The 22793-nt window shown below is 35.2% G+C and overlaps 1 protein-coding gene across 1 annotated transcript; it reads right to left on the reverse strand.

Moving 5' to 3' along the window:
• Positions 1–812: 812 nt before the first annotated feature.
• On the reverse strand, positions 813–1202 carry LOC122121064 (transmembrane protein 258-like). Its single transcript, XM_042695278.1, has one exon. The coding sequence runs from the start codon at positions 1166–1168 to the stop codon at positions 929–931; it is 240 nt and encodes a 79-aa protein (XP_042551212.1). The 5' UTR covers positions 1169–1202; the 3' UTR covers positions 813–928.
• Positions 1203–22793: the final 21591 nt, after the last annotated feature.

The raw sequence follows: 22793 nt of genomic DNA on the forward strand, positions 1-22793 counted from the left end.
TAGATGGCCTTTAAACCCATGGAAAGGCATGAATACCACACAAGTAAGACTTCCTTAATCCTTTCCACAGAGCAACAGTGGGAAAGTACATACTCCCCAACCACAAGAAGAGAACTCCATTCTTGATACTGACAAAGACATGGCAGAACACCCCATACTAAGACCGTTGAAGAAACCAGTATGAGCTATTTAACAGATCAAAGGAAGTTGACATACCAGGCTCAGATCCAGGCAAAGAGAAAGTTTTACTTTCCAGCAGAGGAATCTCTGCCCTTAGATGACTGACTTTCATCACTGGATAAGAGGCTACCCCACCACAATGTCGCACAGTCAGCAGATCTAGCTGCCTGAGAGCAAAAGGAAAAATTGGAAACTCAGTAAATATAAATCCTGACAATGGCTCCAGGCTGGGCTGTATTAGTGTCTCAGGAGCTAGCCCCTTATGGAAAAGCTACACATTTTGACAGGCCCCAACACTACCCTGAGCCTAGCCCCATCACAGCAACTCCAAGCCCCATCACAGCAACTCCAAGCCAGAAGAAACAGCCATCTCTCTCTTTTCTGATACTCAAAGGAAATCACCATCACATTGAATTCAGCTGGGAAGATGTTATAAAATCTCTAGTAAGGAAGAGCGTTGTTCTGCCTGCTGAAACAAACTGATTTAAGAAACCAATGAAGCCACAGGAAAAGCAAACACTGTAAGCAAACCAGAACACCAATAAACTGGTTAAGGTCTCAGTGGAGATACAAGATCCTGCCTGGAAAAAAAAAATGAAAGAACTTTTGTCTATATCTTTGTAGAATTATTTTTATCCCACATCTGCTTTTATTGGAGTCAGCAGGTGGGACCCTTCCAGCAACAGTAAAAAAATTAAATTACAATAGCAGGGATTCAGTGAAGCCATCTGGTGGGTACCGTGGGGGTTCATACGTAGATGCCAACCCAGAGGAGGAGGAAGAGGACTCCAAAGCCCATGAAGAGTGAGGCCACCAAGGAGATGAGGAGCTCTTTGTAGATGTCCTGAGTGTACTTGGTGGAAGTAACCTCATAAAGGAAGAACCAGGCAGTGAAGAACATGCCAATGGCCAGAAGCACCACGGTCAGATGGCGGAAGACAGCCGGGTTGACGGAGCTGGTGTATCTGCTCATGGCCTCGAGCTCCATTTTGCCCTGCTCAGTGGAAGCTGCGTCTCTGCCACCGGAATCTTTTTAGAATTTTTTAAAAAATAGTTTTCTATTTTTTCATCATTTTTATTTTAGTTTTTTTTATTGTTTTTGCTTTTTTCTCTTGGTACTTTTGTGCTTTCTTTGCTATATTTAATAGCTATTCAATTCATCTTCAGATATATATCCATATTCATCTTCAGATATATATCCATATTATTCTTAATTGTGTACATACTAATTAATAAATTGATTACTTAATTCACAAACACTCATCATTAACTCCCTTAATTGTGCTTTATATATTTTTAAGTGTTTCATTTAAAAATGTTTCCTTTTTCCTTTTTCTGTATCTCCCTTCTCCTTCCCTTCTATCCATTACCTCTCTCAGCATTTAGGTATTATGTTATCTCTCTCCCTTTCCATCCCCACATGTCTCTAATCTTATTTTCTTCTCACAATTCTCCCTGAATTTACTAATTTCTGGTCTTCTGACTTTTTCTTTGATTTTCTTAGTCTAGGTATCCCTAGTTGTTTGTTGTTGAACTAGATTGTATCTAATGAACTAGATTGTATATGTACTTATTTTGACTGTGTTAAACAATTTGTGCAACTACAGAGTTTAGGTTGATGATTTCCTAAAACAGTATGCTAGCACAGTATTGGTTTTGCCTTCATACAAAAATTGGCAGAACAGGGTGGAGAAAGACAAGAAAAATGGTATGGACAGGTATCTCTACTCCCACTAACAATGAGTGGGAGTCCTTATTCTGGGGTTCATTTCGCCTAACATCAACTTATCTGACCGTTTCTGCTTGTTTCAGACATATACTTGTTATTGCAAATAAGGAAAAACATGAGACCCATTTTTCTTTGAGTCTGGCTTGGTTCACTTAATATAATTTTTTCCAAGTTCTTCTATTTCCTAACAAATGGGGCAATGCCATTCTTTCTGAGGGAGGCAAAGAATTCCATTGTGTCTATATACCACATTTTCTTGATCCATTCATCTATTAAGGGGCATCTGATGTGGTTGCATATCTTAGTTATCATAAATAATGCTGTAATAAAAATCGTTGTGCTGGTAGCTTTAATATGGTCTTGGTCTTGTTTGTGATTCTACAGGTAAATGCCCAAAAGTGGGATTGCTGCGTCAAGGGGAGGTCTGTATGGAGTCTTTTGAGGAACCTCCAATATTACTTTCCAAATTGGTTGAACAAATTTACAAGACAAGGTCTCAAATATTTTTTCTTGCTATTTTTTCTAATATATTTATGATTATTTTTGTTGATTTGCATGCCACCCCCTAGTAATAACACCTGTTTTCATTGTATTTGTGCAGGGGAAGGGAAAATACAGTTGTTTACATAGGGATACAGGGGGACCCATAGCAACGATGAGATGTACAAGAACTAATGTCAAAAAACGAACTTTACAACATTCGTGCAGAAGTGGTGGTGGGATGGGAATATATGGGAAGATGAAACAAAGGAGGAGGCAATAATGATTGATAAGAAATATACTCATTAATTGCTTATGTAATTTTAACCCCTCTGTATAGTATTTCACAATAAAAATAATATAATAAATAAATATAATAATCCAGAGGAGAGTTCCCAAAATCCTCTACAAACACTACTGGTACATAGGTTGAATAAAAAGTTTGAAAGCCTGCAAAAGACTCTGTGTGAACGTGATAGGGAAATGCAAGAGCATGAGGAGGACAAGGAAAGATTAAGACAGGAATTAACGAGCCTCAGAGGCTGATCAAAGAGTAATTGCATGAGCAAGATGAGAAAAAAATGATTAATAGATTCATTAATGAAATCCATAAACAGAAAGCTTGGGCAATCCCTACAGGCTAAAAAGGAAATGCTGCGTCAAGTCCAATGAAAGGAAAGTTTGTCCAATTAACTTATAACCAATCAAGAGATTTTAGATTACATACTGAAAACAATATTAAGAAGGTAAAGAAGTCCATACAAGACTTAAAACAAAGCTCCAACAAAGAATCTGAAGCCATCAAATCTGACCAATTAGAAGGAAAGGAAATAAGAACACTGTAGAAAGACTTGAGAATAGGTTAGTGTCGGGAGGGGATCCAGTCTCTGGGACTGAAGACACCCTTGACACTATAAAAAAGTAAAAATCTAAGAAATATGATATATCTATTCAATAGTTAGAAGAGACCACCAAAAGGCCTAAATTAAGGCTAATGATTGTAGAGGAAGGCTAAGAGTAGTGAAACGTCTAGGACATTTATTTAACAGGATCCTAGCAGAGAACTTTCCAAACATGCAAATGATAGGTCCATTCAGACATAAGAAGACGTTAGAACACCAGATAGAACAGACCAGAATAGAACATGCTACTGTCCACACATTGCAATCCACACAGTATCAATTGAGACAAAGGAAAGGCTGATTAAAGCTTTCCTGGAGAAAAATTAATCACCTATAAAGGGAAACCAATCAGAATAATTTCAGAATTCTCAGCAGAGTCAAAGAAAGTAAAAGTGCCTGGAATGGACTGGGAAGGTGGCTCACGCCCTGGGTTTGATTCCTAAGCACCACATATGCAAAAAGAAAAAAGCCGGAAGTGGCTCTGTGACTCAATGGTAGAGTGCTAGCCTTGAGCTGAAGTGCTAAGGAAGAGCGCCCAGGCCCACAGTTCAGGCCCCACGACTGGACCCCCTCTCCCCCCAAAAAAATGCCTGGAATGATGCATGTCACATCCTAAAGACAAACAACTATCAATTAAGAATACTCCACTCAGCTAAATTCTCCTTCATAACATCATGACAAATAAAAATCTTTCAGAAAAAACAAGCAGTGAAACCATATATCTCCACCAAATGGCATTATAAAAGGCATGTAAATGTATCTTACACATAGAAAACCAGCAAGAGCACAATAAAAGCCAAGAACCAGCCCCGAACAGAGTCTAAGAATCATAGGAAGGATCCAGTGGGCACAGCCCCAAACAAGATGGATACCATGGAAGCAATTATCAAACACCTCAGTCCTAATTCTCAGTTTTAAATGGAATCAACACTCCAATTAAGCGACATAGCTTGTCTATTTGGATAAAAAAAATCTTGGATAAAAATTTTTTTTTCTTAATCCATTCATCTATTAAGGAGCATCTACTATGGAATACAGTATGGAGGTTCCTCAAAAGACTCCACGTAGAACTCCACTGTGACCCAGCTATCCCACTTTTAGGCATTTACCCAAATCATCACAATCAAGACAATACTAAATCTACCAGCACAACTATGTTTACTGCAGCATTATTTACTGTAGCTAAGATATATAAAGTATTCTTACAATAAAAAAAATTATTTAAAAAGACTTCAAGAGAGACTTCTCTGAAGAGGAAATAAGAACGGCCAACAGACACATGAAGAAATGCTCAACTTCTCTAGCCACAAAAGACATGCAAATCAACACAACATGGAGATTCCACATCACCTCAGTTAAAATGACTATGATCAGGAAATCTAATAAAGGATTGTGGAATGGATGCAGTCAAATGTGTACCCTAGTTCATTTTTGGTGTGAGTATTAACTTTTTCAACCACTTTTGAAAGGAGTATGGAAGCTACTCAAAGAACAATGCATAAACCTCACGCATCATCCAGCAATCCCATGTTTGGCCATTGGCACAAATGATCTCAAACAAGGCCATAAAACATCTATCAGCATAAGAATGTTTATCACAGCGTTATTCACCATAACTAAGAATTAGTAACAACCCCCAAACCACAGTAGTTGAACTGATCAAAAAAATGTGATAGATAGATTGATATAGAGAAAGGGAGAATATATTTTATTGAATATATATTTCAAATGTATAAACATGTATGTATATATATGTATATGTATATATGTATATATGTATATGTATATATATGTATATGTATATAGGTATATGTATACATGTATATGTTCATATACATGCATATTTTTAAATGTATGTATATACATGCATATATATGTATTTTAAATACATTATATATTAGATATGTATATATATTCATATATTGTATATATGTATATGTATTATATAAGTATATGTAGTATATATAATATATATTTGCATATATATATACAACCTATATAATATTCGTATATATACATATATTTACATATACAATATATAATATTCGAATTTATATATATATTTATATATACAATGTGTAGTATATTTTATATTATTATAAAGAATATTATAACACAAAATATATCAAATATATATTATGTAAAATACATAATAAAAATACCATTTATATATATACATATTTATAGATATAAATATATATAATATGTAATATGTAATATGATATATAGGTATATAAATGGATTCATACATATGATATATAAGCATATATATTATATATAATATACATGTTATTTATTTGTAAGTACTTATATTAAATATAAATATGTCATATTTACATATTTATAAAATACATATTATATTTAATATATAATATGTAATATATTCTGTATATTCATATATAATATATTTACCTATGGATTATTCTGGCCGTATATACCTGTTTTATAGCTATATATCTGTAAATATTCCTTTATATTAACATATATACCTGAATATTATACATATATATCTGTATATATACCTACATATTATATATAACATATATAATATATGTTTATATAGATATTATATATATTCACATTATGTATATATCTATTTGTACAATTTATATATATTATATGTTTCATATTTTACATTACATATTTATGAATTATATATTATATATTACATATATACCCATATAATAGCTATTATATAGGTATATACATGTATATACCTATATATATAGGTGTATATATTTACATATATAATATTTATTATATAGGTTTATGCACATATAATATATAATATATAGGTATTTATGTATATATTATATATTATAGTAATAATTTTTAATAGACAGTGTACTCATTATTTTACTCATGTAACTCAAACATCTTTGGTTTATTGTTTTTGTTAGGAAATAGAAAGACTTAGAATAAATTATATAAAGAAAAGTAAGCCAGTGCCAAAAAACATAGGTCCCATGGTTTCCCTTATGTACAATAAGTAGTATATTTCTAAGAGGAGCAGAAACGGTCAAATAATTTTTTGTTAGGTGAAATGAAGTGCAAGATAAGGACCCAAATTTTTTTTTTCTTTTTTGTGATTGTTTCTAACACATTTATAAGATGATTTATTTTTACTTTGTATAACTCTCCCCCATAACATCAACCCTGTTTTCATTTTATTTGTTGTTCGTTTACTTTGTGGAGGAGGAAGGAAAAAAAAATGTTTAAATAGGAATTCAGGTGGAACCATTGCAATGAGATGTGCACGATGTTATGTCGAAAATGAACTTTTTGACTTTGGCAGGTGTGGGGGTGGGGTGGGAGAGGGGTAAGCGAGGCAGGAGAGCGGAGACAGGGAGTGGGGATGAGAAGTGGGAAGGGATGGGAAGTTGAAACAATGGAGGAAGCAACAATGCTAGATAAGAAAGGTGCTCATTACCTTGCCCATGTAATTGTAACTCCTTTGTACAGAATTTTCACAGTAAAAAAATAAATGAATAATAAATAAATAAATAGAATAAATATCTTTGGACAGTATCTTTACAATGAAGTATAAAATGACATGTTAGGACTTCATAACTTTGCTTACAACCCATGACTTGGAGACATCACAGCCCTTTTGTGAACATTTGTGCATTAAGGACAATTGAGTTTTGGCATTCCATTGTGACATCACCAGCCAATTGTGGCTTCACAAATGTATTGTGATTTCAACAAGCTTGTGGCACCACTAGTTAATTGTGACAATAAAACATTATTACATCATATTTTTATATCACATTGCCATTATGATATAGCTGCCCATTATGTTGTCACAAACCTAGTATGTTCACATAATATTTTAGAAAATTCCTGGCCTTTGGGATGCCCAGCTCTTTCCTTGAACTCCTGTACTCCTGTACTAGGAAGCAATTAAAATTGAAGAAGTACTTGTGTTATTTCAATCTCACTTTTTTCAATCGCAAACACAATTTGACCTAATCACCCCTCTCATATAACAAACCCATTATGATGTTACATTGCCATTTTGAAATCATGATCACACTGTGACGATTATAGATTTCTGAAAACCCCATGGGACAGTAATATCACCCTGACAATGTGATGTCACAATATCATGTCTTGATTACTTCTTAGCATATGAATATTTCTTAGCTCTTTCGAATAAACACAAGTCCATTGTGACATCACAATCCATTTTTCTACCCATATTCTCATGGTGAACTAGTGACAATTGAGATCAGATATGCCATGGTAATATCACAAACACCTGGTTACATCATCACTATTTGGACACCAAATTCCTGGTATGACACCATCAGCTCATTTTGGCTTCACAATACTACAATTTCATAATAGTATTATGATATTACATATGCATTGTTACATCATACATCCAATGTGGATGTGTATCATAGGAAATCCTTTTATTTCAAATATGACATGTGTCTTGTTATCAGAAACCCATTGTGACTATATAACCATTGTGGTATCAATAATCCACTGTGATATCACAAACTCCTGTTCTCATAATTTTGGTAAAATGTTTCCTTTTTGATATCATAGGCCATTTGTGAGATCATTATCTGTTTTTGACTTCCTAATATTTCTTGTATGACATGTCATAGAAAACCACGGTGACAACATGACTGCTGTAACATCACACTGCCAGATGTCATGAACATTGTGTCACATAGCGACATCACAAACCTCTTTGGACTTTATCGCATTTGTGTTGAGACCTGAATTTGGAGATATTCCAATCCCTTTTTGAACTTATATATTCATTTAGAATAAATGACAATAGAGATCTACCATGACATTTTGATTTCAGTATCCCATTGTGACCTCAGAAACCTGCTGTGACCTCATCACAATTATGGCATTAACAACTATTTATGACATCAAAACATTGTATCATGTTATGGTGACATCACATTTTCTTTGTGATATCATTGTCCCATTTTGCTTTCACAAACCTATTTTAACTCCATCACATGTTAGAAAACTGATGTGCTTTGGGTCTTCTAACTCCTTCCTTGAAAGCAGATCTTCATTGTAAAACAGTAGCAATTGAAATCAGATCTGTGATTGAAATATTACAAGTGTGGTCACATAATTAGTCTATTGCTGATGCCATAACCATTGTGACATCACAAAAACATTGTGACATCACATTGCTGTGACATGATTATCACATTGAGACATCCCAACCTGTTATGACCACTCAAAAAAAAAAAGGCCTCCTTTGTGACATCAAAGTCCCTTGATTTACTTATATCCTCATTGTGGATTAAGGACAACACTCCTTCTATTCCAACATCAGGAACCTATAATGACCTCATCACCAGTATGACATCACAAGCTTGTCTTCTAGTCATAACTTTTGAAATGCTGCAAGTATGATACTTAGGCTCTTTGTGAGCTCATATTCTGTTTTCAAGCACATAATATTTATGACATGTGATATTATAAAAACACTGTGACATCATTAAAATTGTGACATAACATTGTCAGAGGTCATGACCACTTTGCCACATTGTGACCATCATCAGCTTGTTAGGAATTCATCACATTCCTGCCAACACATGCCTTTGGAGACCTCACAATCCCTTTCTGAGCTCATATAATCATTGGCAGTTAGACAACCCATAAGGACATCACTAAATTCTTGTGATATCTTCAACATTATGACATCAACAAATAATTGTGACAACATTACATAATCATGACATGTCACATTGCCATTGTGATATTTCTGTTCCATTGGGTTTTCACACACATTATGACTTTGTAACATTTTAGAAAATTCATAGGCTTTGGGTCTTTAAGCTCCATATGAACTTGTATATTATGACCCATAAAATCAAGATAAGCCTTTGAGACACATTTAAGATAACAAACAAATTTATTTACAATATAAAAGGACCTGCAGCTACCTTGTACTGGACTAGATACCCAGAGACATGAGCAGCCTCGACCACCTCAGACCACCAATGGGCAGCCCTGTCCTTTTTAATTGGTCCGCAATAGAAGAGCCCCCCAAATTAAAATCTCCAAAGCTTCAAACTTCAAAGGGCAAGGCTTTTTTCTTTTCCCTTCCTCCTACCTTTTCTACACACCTCTCCTATCTTCCAGGTTCTTCTCTTTTCCCCTTCCATAACTTCCTTCTCTTCAGTCTCCTCCATCCTCCACAAGATTGACCTGCTCTACCCTAGTGGCCAATTGTCATGCTTCCCCTCCTACTCACTCTCTCTCAACTTCGTTTCCTCCCAGGGATCTCCCATCCTACTGTCTCACGACTATCTTCCTTCCAGGACTTTCTCCTCTTTCTCTCCTGGTCTATTGTTCTGAACACACAACCTATATATAGGTTGTACCCCTCTATCACATCATTGGCTCTCCAGCTGTACAATTTCAAACCATCTCAAACTGCACACTGCCCAGTCACTACGTGACAGCTCACCATGTCGGGCTTGACAAACTATCCCCTCCAGTAGCATGCTCTGTCCTATTTGATGGAAAGCCTTGTCTACTCCAGCATATCAAGCCAAGGGGCTACACTGATTATTGGGTCATGTTGACCATTGAGGCCCCACTGGTTAGTATATTTCCCACTGGTTTTCATGTACAATCAAATCATTGATTCCTTCTGGAACAAATCCTAAACTTTCCCTTCTCTTCCCTGCCCTCAACAGATTTAAAATACAATTATAACAAATAATAAGGAGTAAATAATAAAAACACTCTACTTAGCACTAACTAACACTTGGTAAATCTTTCCCGAATGGATTCTTTGTGTATCTCTGAACTGTACATTGTGCAGCCTTCTCTGGATATTGTTCCATTTGAGAATGATGGATCCAGTGTTGTTTCCCTGCAGCATTAATAGCCGATGATGTAAATAGCAACACCAAGTAAGTTTCTTTCCAAATGGGCTCAAATTTAGGAGCACAATGACTTTTTGACCGGAGCACGATGACTTTTTGACCAGACCAGCTCTCCAGGCAAGAAAGACTGGGTGGAGTTTTTCTCAGGAGGCCAGCAGATAAGCGAAAGGACATGTAGCAAAGACTGCAGGGACTGTACAGATTGTTAGACATTTCTGTTGATATAGCTTTTCCAAGTTTAGGAACAAAGGGGGACCACAGATCAGAGGCTGAAGAAGGCACAGGATGCAATGCTGCCATCCTTGCTGACTATAAATAGGGCAGTAGAATATCCTGCCACTCTACATGGAAATCAAGGCCCAGAAAAGGAGCTGGACAATTTGCAAAACTGTATTTGGAGGAAGTGCATAGTAATTATAAATTATGAAGCATGTGAGTTATAATTCAACAAAGAAAGAATAGAAAGAGCAGGTAATGGGGCTGACCAGAGATGCCATGTCATAGAAGAAGAGGCCATGAAAACTGAACAGAAAATATCAGAATCAAGAAAGAGATTGTTATCCTTCAGAAAGAGTTAAAGGACAGGCATGCTTTGATGGGGAATGCCCAGGAAAGAGAAAGAGCATTAGGCAGAAAAACAGAACAGTTAAACAGTTAAAAGGTCTGTCACAAAATACACTAAAGGGAAAAGAAATAGAAGCTATTAGAGGAAAAGCCCAAAGAGACTTTTGACATCTCACCAAAAATATAATGCAGAAGAAGCAGGTCTCAATGTAATTGTTGGAGGTGGAAAAAACCCTCTTAATAGCATCATTTAAAACTTAAAGGAGGAGCTGAAGACCAGTTAGAGGTTTTGTAAGAAGGAGCAGCAGTTGGAAAGTAGAAGGAATTGTGTGTTCCTGGAGGAACACTTGCAAGATAAGGAGGACTTTGACATGGAGATTGTGATCATGAAAGCCAACTTCAAAGAAAAGGAGGAGGATAAAAGGGAAGAGGATTCCAAGTTCCAGACTGAGGTCAAAGTACTAAATAGGAGTTGAAAATGGAGATCCCTGAGGTACAGAGAAACAACTGAGATTATCAGGTAGCTCGGGAGACCACTGTAAACACAGTGGAGTGTCTACAGCTACTAATCATTACGATTGAAAAAAGAGGAAAAATAGTGATATCAGGTGTGCAAATGTGGACACTAAATTTCTGTAAAATGGTCATAGGCTCAACCCTTCTGTCTGTTTATATCTGGTTATCAGGCACCTTGGTAAATTGTGCCAGGCCAATGCCTAAAACAGTTGGTCCTCAGCCTTACAATCATATGTAATGTACGTAGAAATTTCCCAACAGGTAAATGCTGGAAAGCTTGAACTCATGAAGAGAGTGTTTATACAAGTTACCTCACATTGTTAATTTGAAGAAGTGGATTCATAGAGGTAAAGTCTGACATATGGGGATCAATATGATAATGTGATGTCAAGATGCTATGAATTCATTATATTTTGGTGATATCACTGTAAGCTGATACTTTCATAATGACAATGTGATGTCACACTGGTGATGACCCAAAGTGGATGTGATGTTAAAAGACATGTCTGATATAAATTGTTCTAGGTTCACATCAGGATATGGTTCACAAAGGGATTGTGATGTCAGAAAGGCTCTGAGTTGTGTCGAAGGTGCTAAAATGTAAAACTAGGTTTGGGATTTCACAACATGATAGTGATATCACAATGGCAATGTGATGTCACAGTGGGTTTGTAATGTCACAGTAGTAATGAGGTCACAATGTGAGAGTGATGACACGATGAGTTTGGAATATGATCATCTCATGTCCTATATCATTTGAGAATGTTTCACAATGAGGATACTAGTTCATAGAAAGAGCCTGAAGTCCAAAGACAATGGATTTTTAAAAATGTTATGAAGTTAAAATGGAATTGTGAAAAAACATTAGGACAATAATATCCTAATGGAAATGTGATGTCACAATATCATGTCATAGAAATGTTTTGATGACACAATTGGTGATCCATAATTGTGATACTGTCACAGTAATTTTGGGAGATCGCAATGAGTTGGTGATGTCACAATGGCATGGTGTATATCAATTATCCTTAAATCTAAATGAGTACATGTGTTCAAAAAGGGATGATTATGTCCCAAAGTCTTGTGTTGTCACAAATGGGAGGAAGTCCTAACATGTATGTGATGTCATAATGTGACAAAACGGTCATAATGACTGGCAGTGTGATATCATAGTGGTCATAATGTCACTGTGGATTTCTCCTATCATGTCATACCTAACATATGACAAGGTCAAAAAGATCATGAGTTCAAAATTGGCATAAGAAATCACAATGGCAGCATGTGGCATAAGTTCTGAGGACAGGGCAGGTTTTTGATATCACAGTGATATCATAATGGCAAAATGATGTCACAAAGCTTTGTAATTTCACAATGGTTATGAAATCATAATGGGTTTCTCATTTCAACACACCTGCCACATTTGAAATGGAATGAACTCACAGAACAGAAATTCCTAATGTATGATGTCATTTTAGTTTAGTGATGTAACAATGAGTTGATGGTGTAAAAACGACAATCTGATCTCAAAATGGTGTTGTCACAAAGGAAAGGTGAGCTTTCAATGGAATGTATAATCTCATACATGTATAAATGTATAGTTTACATTTAGACTAAGAATATGCAGAGACTGTGATGTCACAAAGGATATTTGTGTATTTACAGGTGCTAATAGGTCATAATAGGTTTAGGATATCACAATGGGATCATGATGTCATAACAGCAATGTGATGTCACCACGGGTTTGGATGTCACAAATAACTTTGAAATATCACAATTACATGTCCAAATTCAATTGCTCTGAGGATACAAGTTCACAGGAGGAACTTGAAGTCCCAATGGTGAATTTTCTAAAAGATTATAAGGTCATAATTCATGAAATCACAAAGGGACAGTGATATCATGATGGCAAGTTGTCAAAATATCATTTTATAAAAATGTTTTTATGTCACAATGGGTTGGTAATGCCCTAATGGTGATGACCTTACAATAGGTTTCTGATGTAACAATGTGTTGATGTCACAATGGCCTTCTGGATCTCAATTTTCATTAATTCACAATTAGTATATGGCTTCAAAAATGGACTCTGATGTCTCTAAAGAGATATTTTGTTACAAATATAATGAAGTCCTAACAAGTGTGTGATGCACTAGGTGGCACAATGATGATGTCTGACAGTGTGGAGTCACAGTGGGTATGATGTTACAGTGGATTTTTGAAATCACATATCATATCAGGAATATTACGAGGCTGAAAATAGATTATGAGCTCCCAAAGCCGAAAAAATCATAACGGAACCATGTCAACAAAGACATGGGGACAGGACAGGTTTATGACATCACAGTGTGTTAGTGATATCACAATGGCTTGTAATATCACAAAGAGATTTTGATGTCACAATGGTTATTTGGTCAAAATGGGTTTACAGACTAGGTATTCACAATTATTCTATGATCTCACAATGACAACTAGATGTCATAATGGATATGATCTCATTACAGTTTGACGATGTCACAATGAATTGTTAATGTCATAATGACAATGCAATTTGGTACTGATAATGATGTCACAAAAGTTTTGTGATATTACAATGGCATGTCCTTAGTTAACCATGAATATATGGGTAAACAAAGTTACTAAGATATCACAAAGAACGTGTGTTTTTTTCAAAGTTGCTAAGAGGTCATATAAAGTTTGGAGTGTCACAATTTAGTCGTAGTGTCACAAAGGCAATGTGATTTCAAAATGGGTTTATGAGGTCAGTTTTGTTGAGGTGTTAATGGGTTAGTCACAACTAGTGATATTACAAACTTTTTATGACGTTTGTAATATCACAATGACATGTCCAAATTCAATAATTTCTAGTTCAAAAACGAGGCCACCATGATAACCAAGGGAGTATCTAAATTCTGTAGAAACTGAAAATCATCATGGCATTTTGCTCTAGCTGTCTGGATGGGACAGGACATGTTGCTACAGGCAGATGGGCATTCTGCTGGAGGGGGTGGGATATCAATCTCCGCATGTTTAGCAATCAAGTAGTGATTTTGCAGTGGGCAGTTTGGGCAGTGACCATTGAAATATCTTAGAAAGGAGACTGGTTGGTGTTGGATAGGGGTACAGGCTATGTGTTCTGAGCAACTGAATAGAAGTAAATGCGGGGAAATACCTGGAAGTAAGGACATGGGGAGACAGCAGGAGGGGAAAGACCTGGGAGGAGAGGAAATGAAAGACAGCCATAGGGCAAAAATGGCAACTGGCCACTGGAGCAGAAGGGCAATCCTGTGGAATGTGGGAAGTCCTAAAGAGAAGAAGGAAGTGATAGATAGGAAAAAGGGAAAGACCTTAGAAGGAAGGACAATTTGGTAGAGAGGGAAGGAGGAAGAGAAAAGGAAAAAGCTTGCCTTTTGAAGTATGGAGATTTGGAGATCATAATTGTGGGGGGTGGTGATTTGCAGACCAATAAAGAAAGGTTGGGGCTGCCCATTGGAGGTTAGAGGTTTGTTAGTCACTTCTGATTTTGTCTCTGGATATCCAGCACACAACCAGGCATTCTCAGGCCATTTTTTGTGTAAATAAATTTGTTTATTCTCTTAAATGTGCCTCTATGCACTGTTTTGTGCTTTAGAGGTTCTTATTTTTGGAGCCTCCAGTGAGATTGCTGTGGGCCTGGACTCAAGGAAATCCCTCCTTAGGTAAGTTTCTCAGGCCTCAGAACTGAAAGTCTCCCTTGAGTGTTTGTTTGCCAAGGACCAACAAAATTGAGACTCATGTAGAAATCCTCTAGTGTTGACTCTTGGTAAGCATGATAGCCTGTTTTGAAGATCTTTTCTGGAGGTCATTTATGGCTTCCTTGAGATGCCATCTGGGACCTCTTCGAGAGGTCATTTGGGCTTCCTTGAGAAGCGATCAGGGTCCTCCTACAGAATTTATCTGTCAAGTCATCTCTCACCTCCTTTGGAGGTCATCTGGTGCTTCCTTGAGAAGCCATCACTGTGATATCTTAGGACTTTTGTCAGCTCATAATTGGATTATCTGCTTTATGCCTTCTAATGTTTCAGTTATAACATTGCTTGTGATATTGATATTGGAAATGTCAATGTGATATTACAAACTCATGAAGACATCACTAACCCAATGTGAGCTCATGGTCATTCACAAACTCACTGTGTAATCACACTGACATTGTGACATCATGATCACCTTGTGACACACCAAACTTATTTTGACCTCCTAGAACTTTTGAAAAAATACATGGTGTTTGTGACTTCATGGTCTGTGTATCCATATCTTCATTTTGACCGGACTTAAGATCACAGTTTTAAAGGTATCATCACAAATCCTTTGTGGCATCATCTCCAAAGTAACATCAAATTTTTAATATGCTATCAACAAGGCATTGTGACATCACTGAACTATTGTGACAGCATTATCACATCATATTTTTGTTGCGATGTGATAGGCACATTGTGAATGCATATTCTGTGATTTCATTCCATTTCACATTTCTATGTGGGTTGATAGCAGAAATGCATTGTGTCCCCACAATCATTGTTACATCACAATTTCTTTTTGATATCTCCATTGCATCAGCACTGTAACATTTCAAACACATTGTGAAATCACATTGCCATTGTACTTTCACAATCACATTGTGACATTACAAATCTACTATGAACTGTTAGCTTCTTTGAAAAAACACATTGCCTTTGTGACATCACAATCCCTATCATTATACTCTTTGTGATCTAATGATAATTGAGATGTCATGTCATGTCATGGTAACATCAGAACCCATCTGTGTCATCATAACCAGTATAACATCACATTTTTGTTATGACAAAATCAGCTCATTGGGACATCAAAAAACTACAGTGAAATCATTGCATTCTCACATCACAGTGTCATTATGATGCCATAGACACATTGGGCATGCCTGTCCTGTGATTTCATTCTATTTCAAATGGGGCATGTGTTTTGATATAAGAAATGCAGTGTGACATCAGAACTATTGTGGTAGTACAGTGCAAATGTGTTACAACTAACACACTGTGACATCACAAACCTCTCTCTCCTCATAACTTTTGTGACATGCTGCCTATGTGATATCAGAAAACCGCTGAGATGTCATGATCACACTGGCATTACACTGCCAGATTTCATGACCATTGTAATTCATGTTGACATCACAAACCTCATAGGACTTCATCAGAGTTGTGACAACACATGTATTTTAAGACATCATGGTCCCTATGTGAATTCATATACTTATTGATACTACAAATACATTGTGACCTCACAGACATTGCCACTGCACCATCACTGTTGTATGAAAAACCCATTATTACATCACATTGCCATTGTTATATCAGAAGCACATGTGATATCCTAAACCTGGTATGACCTCTTAGAGACACAATATCTCCCAAAAAGATCTATGTGATTTTTAAAAATTGCTTTCAAGTGTTTCATCATTTTTATTGAACTTTTGAATTCTTTTTTCTTTATTTCCTATTGGTACTTTTTGTTTTTTGGCTTTACATAATTGCTGTTCTATTTATACCCAAGTAAATACACATCTTGTATAAGACCATTTCCTTAATTCAGATGTCAATTACTCAATTCACAAACCCTCAGCCGTGACTCCTTTAAATGTAGTATTATTTCCTTATACTTATATATATTTTATGTTCCAATGTTGTTATTTATTTATGTTTTTATTAATAAGATTTTTTAAATTCTGAAAATACAGAGGGGTTACAATTACATGAACAAGGTAAGAACTCATATGTTCTCCTTTCTTGCTATTGTTTAACATATTTATATAATTTTTTTTCACTTTTAAATTTTTTATTTTTTCATTTTCCTTTGTCTGTATCTCTCTTCTTCCTTTCTATCCTTTACCTCTTATTGCATATATCTTAGTTGTACTCCCTCTCTCCCATTCCATCTCCAGTTTCGTCTAATCTTATTTTCTCCACACAATTCTCCGTTAACCTACCAATTTCTGGTCTGCTGATTCCTTCTTTGATTTTCTTAGTTCCTAGTTATTTGTTGTTGAACTAGATGTATCTACTGAACTTCAATATATATGTATTCATTTTGACTGTTTCAAAAAATCTGTGCCACTAGAGAACTCTGATTGATGATTGCCATATAATAGTGTCCTTGAACGATATTGGTTTTGCTTTAATACCCGAAACAGAAGAAAAAGTGGAGAAACATAAGAAAAATGGCAACTCCAGATATCTCAACTCCCACTCATGATAATCAGGCAATAGAGCAGTTAATAATCCAAGGGGAGTTCCACAAATGGTCTACAACACTTATAAAAACTAATAAAAATGCTAAATAAAAAGATTGAGCACCTGCAAAAGACTGTATAAAGGTGATACGGAAAGGTGAAAGTGTAATAGGAAAATTCATGAGCATGATGAGGCTTATCAAAGATTAACTGAGGAATTATACAGGTGAGATGGGAATAAATACAAGTTAATAGAGCATTCATGGAGTCCACAATCAGAAATCTGGAAGAATCTGAGGCCAGAAAAGGTTTGCTTAATGAAACCCAGCAGATGGAAAGAGAGTCCAATGAAAGTATAACCCATTCTTTCATTCACGTGATATATACATGGTAATTGTCAGACATAATTTCAGATAATCAACAATCCATGCAATATAAGCATATTTATAAAAGCTCAAGCAATACTTCTATCAGAAAATACTCATTGATAGTGATATTGACTATAGAATTTCACCAAATCTGAAATTAGGAAACAGATAATTCCATTGGCAATTTTCAGAAATCCACATATAACATCAAATTGCTAACATTTGAGGAGCGAAATTTAAAAGATATTTGAATATATGCATATTCTGCATATTCTGCTAAATGTTTTCATATGAAGGCTTGCTCTCTCACATCTTTCTTGATCCACCAAGATTCCTTTATTTCATGGAACAATAAACTGAGATGGAAAAAGCTATTTAACTGGCAATCATGAGAGGGCCAAGAATAAAACTTAGGTTTGTAGAACCACTAAAATGAAGTTTTTTACGTTGGGAGGGGTGGGCAAGTGTAGAAAGAGGTAGAAAGTGGTGGCTTCTTTTTTTAAGCAACTCTAAATTCTATTGCTTGTATTATAATGAAAGGGCTATGTTTCCTAAAACCTTATACATCTCAATCAGTGTAGATTTGAACTCTTGGCAGCCAGCTCCCATGAATGTCAGAGATAATTTGCTCAAATTATATGACTTTTTATGCAATGCTCTGAATATTCTTTTTCGTCTTTCAGAAACAACACCTGTCATTTCCTGTTTGGATTCTTTTATTCAGAGATTAATTTTCTTGATCAGGAATCTGCAAATAGTAGTCTATGATCTTTGTATCTTGCTTTGATCTGGAGCTAAGAATATTTTTCTACGGTTTTAAGTGATGGAAACAATAGACAAATAACCAAAAGTACTAATTATTGTAATCTATAGGGAATTTGTATCTTTTAATACATTTCACCATACCCAGCTTTATCCTCTTTCTGGTTGTCTGTAGATGCTTTAGCACCACAATGTTCATGAATGAGGTGCAGGTAAGAGACTATGTGACCTGCCATCCTAGATATTTTACAATCTGCATCCTCTATAAAAAGTTCATTGCCTCTGCACTCTGTTCTCTTCTCTTTTCACATCATACAATTCCAGAATAACCACTTGACAAAGGTTTTTGTCTCTATGTATATAATTACATGAGTTTTCGCTTTGATCCTTCACCAACGGAAGTCCAGAATAGATGTTTCATTTAAATTAAGAAGGACGATTTTAGACTTATGCAGTATGGGATGGTGGATAGTCACAGGCAATCTCTGCTATGTCAGCTAATCCAATCTACTCATTCCTGTGTATCCTAATACCCAGGATTCAACAAAAACCAGTACAATGAGATTGTTCAAATGAAACTGACTTTTCCCTCCGCTGAATGAAAATTCTCCGAAATAATTTATCTTCCATATATTTACAAAACATTTCTCATGATATTTTCTACTATTTTGGCTTGATTACTCATGTTCATAATACTTTTCTTTGGGGGGGGTCTGATCGTGGGGCCTGAACTGGGCTTGGGCCATGTCCCTCACCTCTTCAGCTCCAGGATAGAGCTCTACCCCTTTAACCACATCGCCATTTCTGGCTTTTTTCTTTCTGCTTATGCGGTGCTGAGAAATGGAACCTAAGGCCTCATGCATGCAAGGCAAGCGATCTACCACTGAGCTACATTTGTGGGGCTTAAACTCAGTGTTTCATGGTCTCCTTAGATTTTCTTTTGCTAATGAATGATGACACTCTATTCTTTGAGCCATATCCTCACATTCTTCTTCTTGCAGGATAATTGAAGATGTTTTCACATTTTTGTATGTGTAGGCTAACATTGAACCGAAATCTTCAGGTCTTATCCTCCTGATTTTGTAGGATTCTACACAAGAGGCCACTATCATCAAGGTTTGTGTTACTATTATTTAAATTATGTAGTAGAAGAATGTGGAATTATATTTGTGTTAAGTATTTAATTTTCAAAAATAAGTTTGAATCAACTTGTTATAATGTAACTGTTATCAATTTTAACTGTTAAACCAATTAATGTTTCGCATTCCTACAGAAATATAATTGAAAACAAAATGTATATTTGTTTTCTTAAAACAAGTATTGGACCATGAATTTCTTTCACTTTACATTCATGTTTTATACCTTAATTAGCAGACTTCAATGAATAAAATAACTATATTAGTTGTATACCACAATAAGCAGAGTGATTAGAGTTAAGAATAGATATTTCAATGCAGCCAAAAGACAAGTTTTTTGTGCAGTCTCCTAAAAATGTAATGTCACTAAAAGCAACTAATGGATATGATATATTTTGATCATTAAACTACATATAAATATATGGGACTACCAGTAAATTCTTAATAACTATGTAAAAAATAATTATATTCCTAAGCATTGATTAATGCTTGTAAACTTAGCTACTATAGAGTCTCAGATCTATAAAGGCCCAGGCTGGAAAGTCCATAAGACACTTATCTCCAATGAATCACCAAAAGTCTGGCAGTCGCTTAAGTGGTTGAGCACTAGCCTTGAGCTGAAAAGCTGAGGGAGAGCATCCAGTCACAGATTTCAAGCCCCATGACTAAAAATAGTAAAAGTAAACAATTAAAAATAAACTAATATCTTTACATAAATGTTAAAATATATATGCAAAAAAATTTAAATCCTCACTAGGTATACTAGTCTATATAAACGTAGAGATGTGTTTTCCGGTTTAGTTTTCAGTGAATTGTGTAAATCAAACAATTCTCACTCAATTCACATTTATATGTTTATATGCCATAAGTATAATTGTTAAGTGATAGGCAGTGCTGTTTTAGGAATCTCTCTTGGCTTTCTAACTTAACCCTTCTAAGGTAAAATCGATATGCCCTCTAACCTTGTCAGGGTTTTCATTGAGAGTAGTCATTCATCTCATTGGAGTAGGAAAGTATAAGCCAAAATCATTGTTTGGAACAACTGTCACATTTTACATGCTTTTCACTTCGTTTAAGATCTAAAGCATTGAAGTCATCTTAACCATGCCAGTAATAGCCAAATGTCTTCTGAGCCTTTCAATCTCTTAAGAGATGAAACTCTTTAGTTATACATGTATTTTTTATCCTTGCAAACATCCTATTACTTAGGATAATCTTTTTATTTAACCCGTTCCTGATTAGAAGACTGGAACAAAGGCAATAATGATAATAGCCAAGGAAATACTTGAAACCATTAAAAAGCAATCACAGACCCACCTGATTTCACTGAAAATATACGATAAAATATGACTTTTTTGTTATCATTTAAAGAACAACAAATAAACTTTAATTAGCAGTGAAGAAAAGAAAACATTTGAAGACAATATGACTTTGAAAATTTTAACATAAGCATAATAAATTTATCTTGTTTTTCTATGTAGTCGCCAACATAATAGAGAGCAACACCCAAAGGGAGGAAAGCACCTAAATCACAGCAGTAAAATTTTGTCTATAAATAAATGTGAGGGTGTGACTCTTTCAAAGATCAGGCTTACAAAGAGAAAAAGTGTATTTGCTTTAATGTAAACAAAAAATATAATCATCATTTATTAATGTTTTACATATCTTGACTAGGATTTCTCATGTTGGAGAAGAGGAAAGATATGATTTTTCATATTCAGTGTTTTTTTTTACTATTTCCGAAAATCATTCTTACTTATCAGCTATAGCAACAGAAGTAGTCTTGGCTACTCTTAGTATCATGGCTTGCTTACATCTAGAAACGTTATTTGTTGCTAGGGTACAGGGTGCAAACACTTGCATATTAATAAAGAGTCATTTCCTTAGGAAGGAAAGTTGAAGAAACCTAAAAAATAAAAGACAGCATACTGGAAACTATTTTCTAGCAATATTAGTCTGTAGGTTTAGATTTTGTTTCCCATTTTTTCAGGAGGCCCATTTTTGTTATCTTCCTTTTCTCCATGTGGTGATCCTATAATATCTAATAACATCTTGGAATTGTTGTATCTTTACTGGATTCTCTCATTTCTGTTGGAAGGGCCGGAAGAATAAAAAAATGAATTTCTGTTTTGCTTTTACCTTATTTTTATTATTTTAGGAACTGTCACCTAAAATGACATATAATATCAGGAGACAGATTTCATTTCCATATTCCTACCCTAGTCTTTGGTACTTAGTGATCCCCAAATGTGAAAATAAAGACAAGGGAGTTGCTTATTTAGATATTCTTTAGAATTTCAAGACTTAATTAATGCAAAGCCCTTAGTATGTATATCATACATGTGTACAAAACTGGTGGCAATTTTTACTTATTCTCAGAAACTAGGATATGAGATGTCCCTGTAGTTGTATCAGGAAAACTGTGCAGTTGAGTTTAGTTTACTACACCAAGACTGCTGTAACAAATTTCTTCAAGTTTAATGGATTGCAATATCCATATTTATAATTTTACAGTTCTAAAGGACAGATATCTAAAAGAAGTTTCACTAGATTAAAATCTAGCCACAAAAATAGCTGACATATTTTCAGATGATTCTAGGGGAAAAAGCATTTACTTTTTTTTTTCTTTTTTTTTTTTTTTAATTGTGAGAATACCATACAGAGGAGTTACAATTGCATGGCCAAGATAACGAGTAGATTTCTTATCAAGCATTGTTGCCTCCTCTTTGTTTTCCCTTTCTATCCCTTCCCATACTCTCCCTACGTTCCCACACTCGGGCCTAACCCCGACACCAAAGTTGTAGTTGATGTTGGTATAATTTGTAGAGGGGAAGGGCAAAAACAATTCATTTAACTAGGGATACAATTGGACTGATTGCAACAGTGATATGTACAAGTCGTAATGTCGAAAACCGAACTTTACAAGGCATTTACTTACTGTTCCACTTTGAGAAATTTCACAATATGGTTGTTGTCTTTTCCTTTATTTTCGATTTCACAATCTGGTTGTTCTCTTTTCTTTTATTTTCAAATG

Source organism: Dipodomys spectabilis, unplaced genomic scaffold (genome assembly GCF_019054845.1).
Source record: "Dipodomys spectabilis isolate Male_0828 unplaced genomic scaffold, ASM1905484v1 ptg000181l, whole genome shotgun sequence".
In the NCBI taxonomy this organism is placed as follows: Eukaryota; Metazoa; Chordata; class Mammalia; order Rodentia; family Heteromyidae; genus Dipodomys; species Dipodomys spectabilis.

Coding starts and splice junctions, on each gene's coding strand:
- LOC122121064 (XM_042695278.1), bottom strand. CDS start 1,168: ATGGAGCTCGAGGCCATGAGCAGATACACCAGCTCCGTCAACCCGGCT.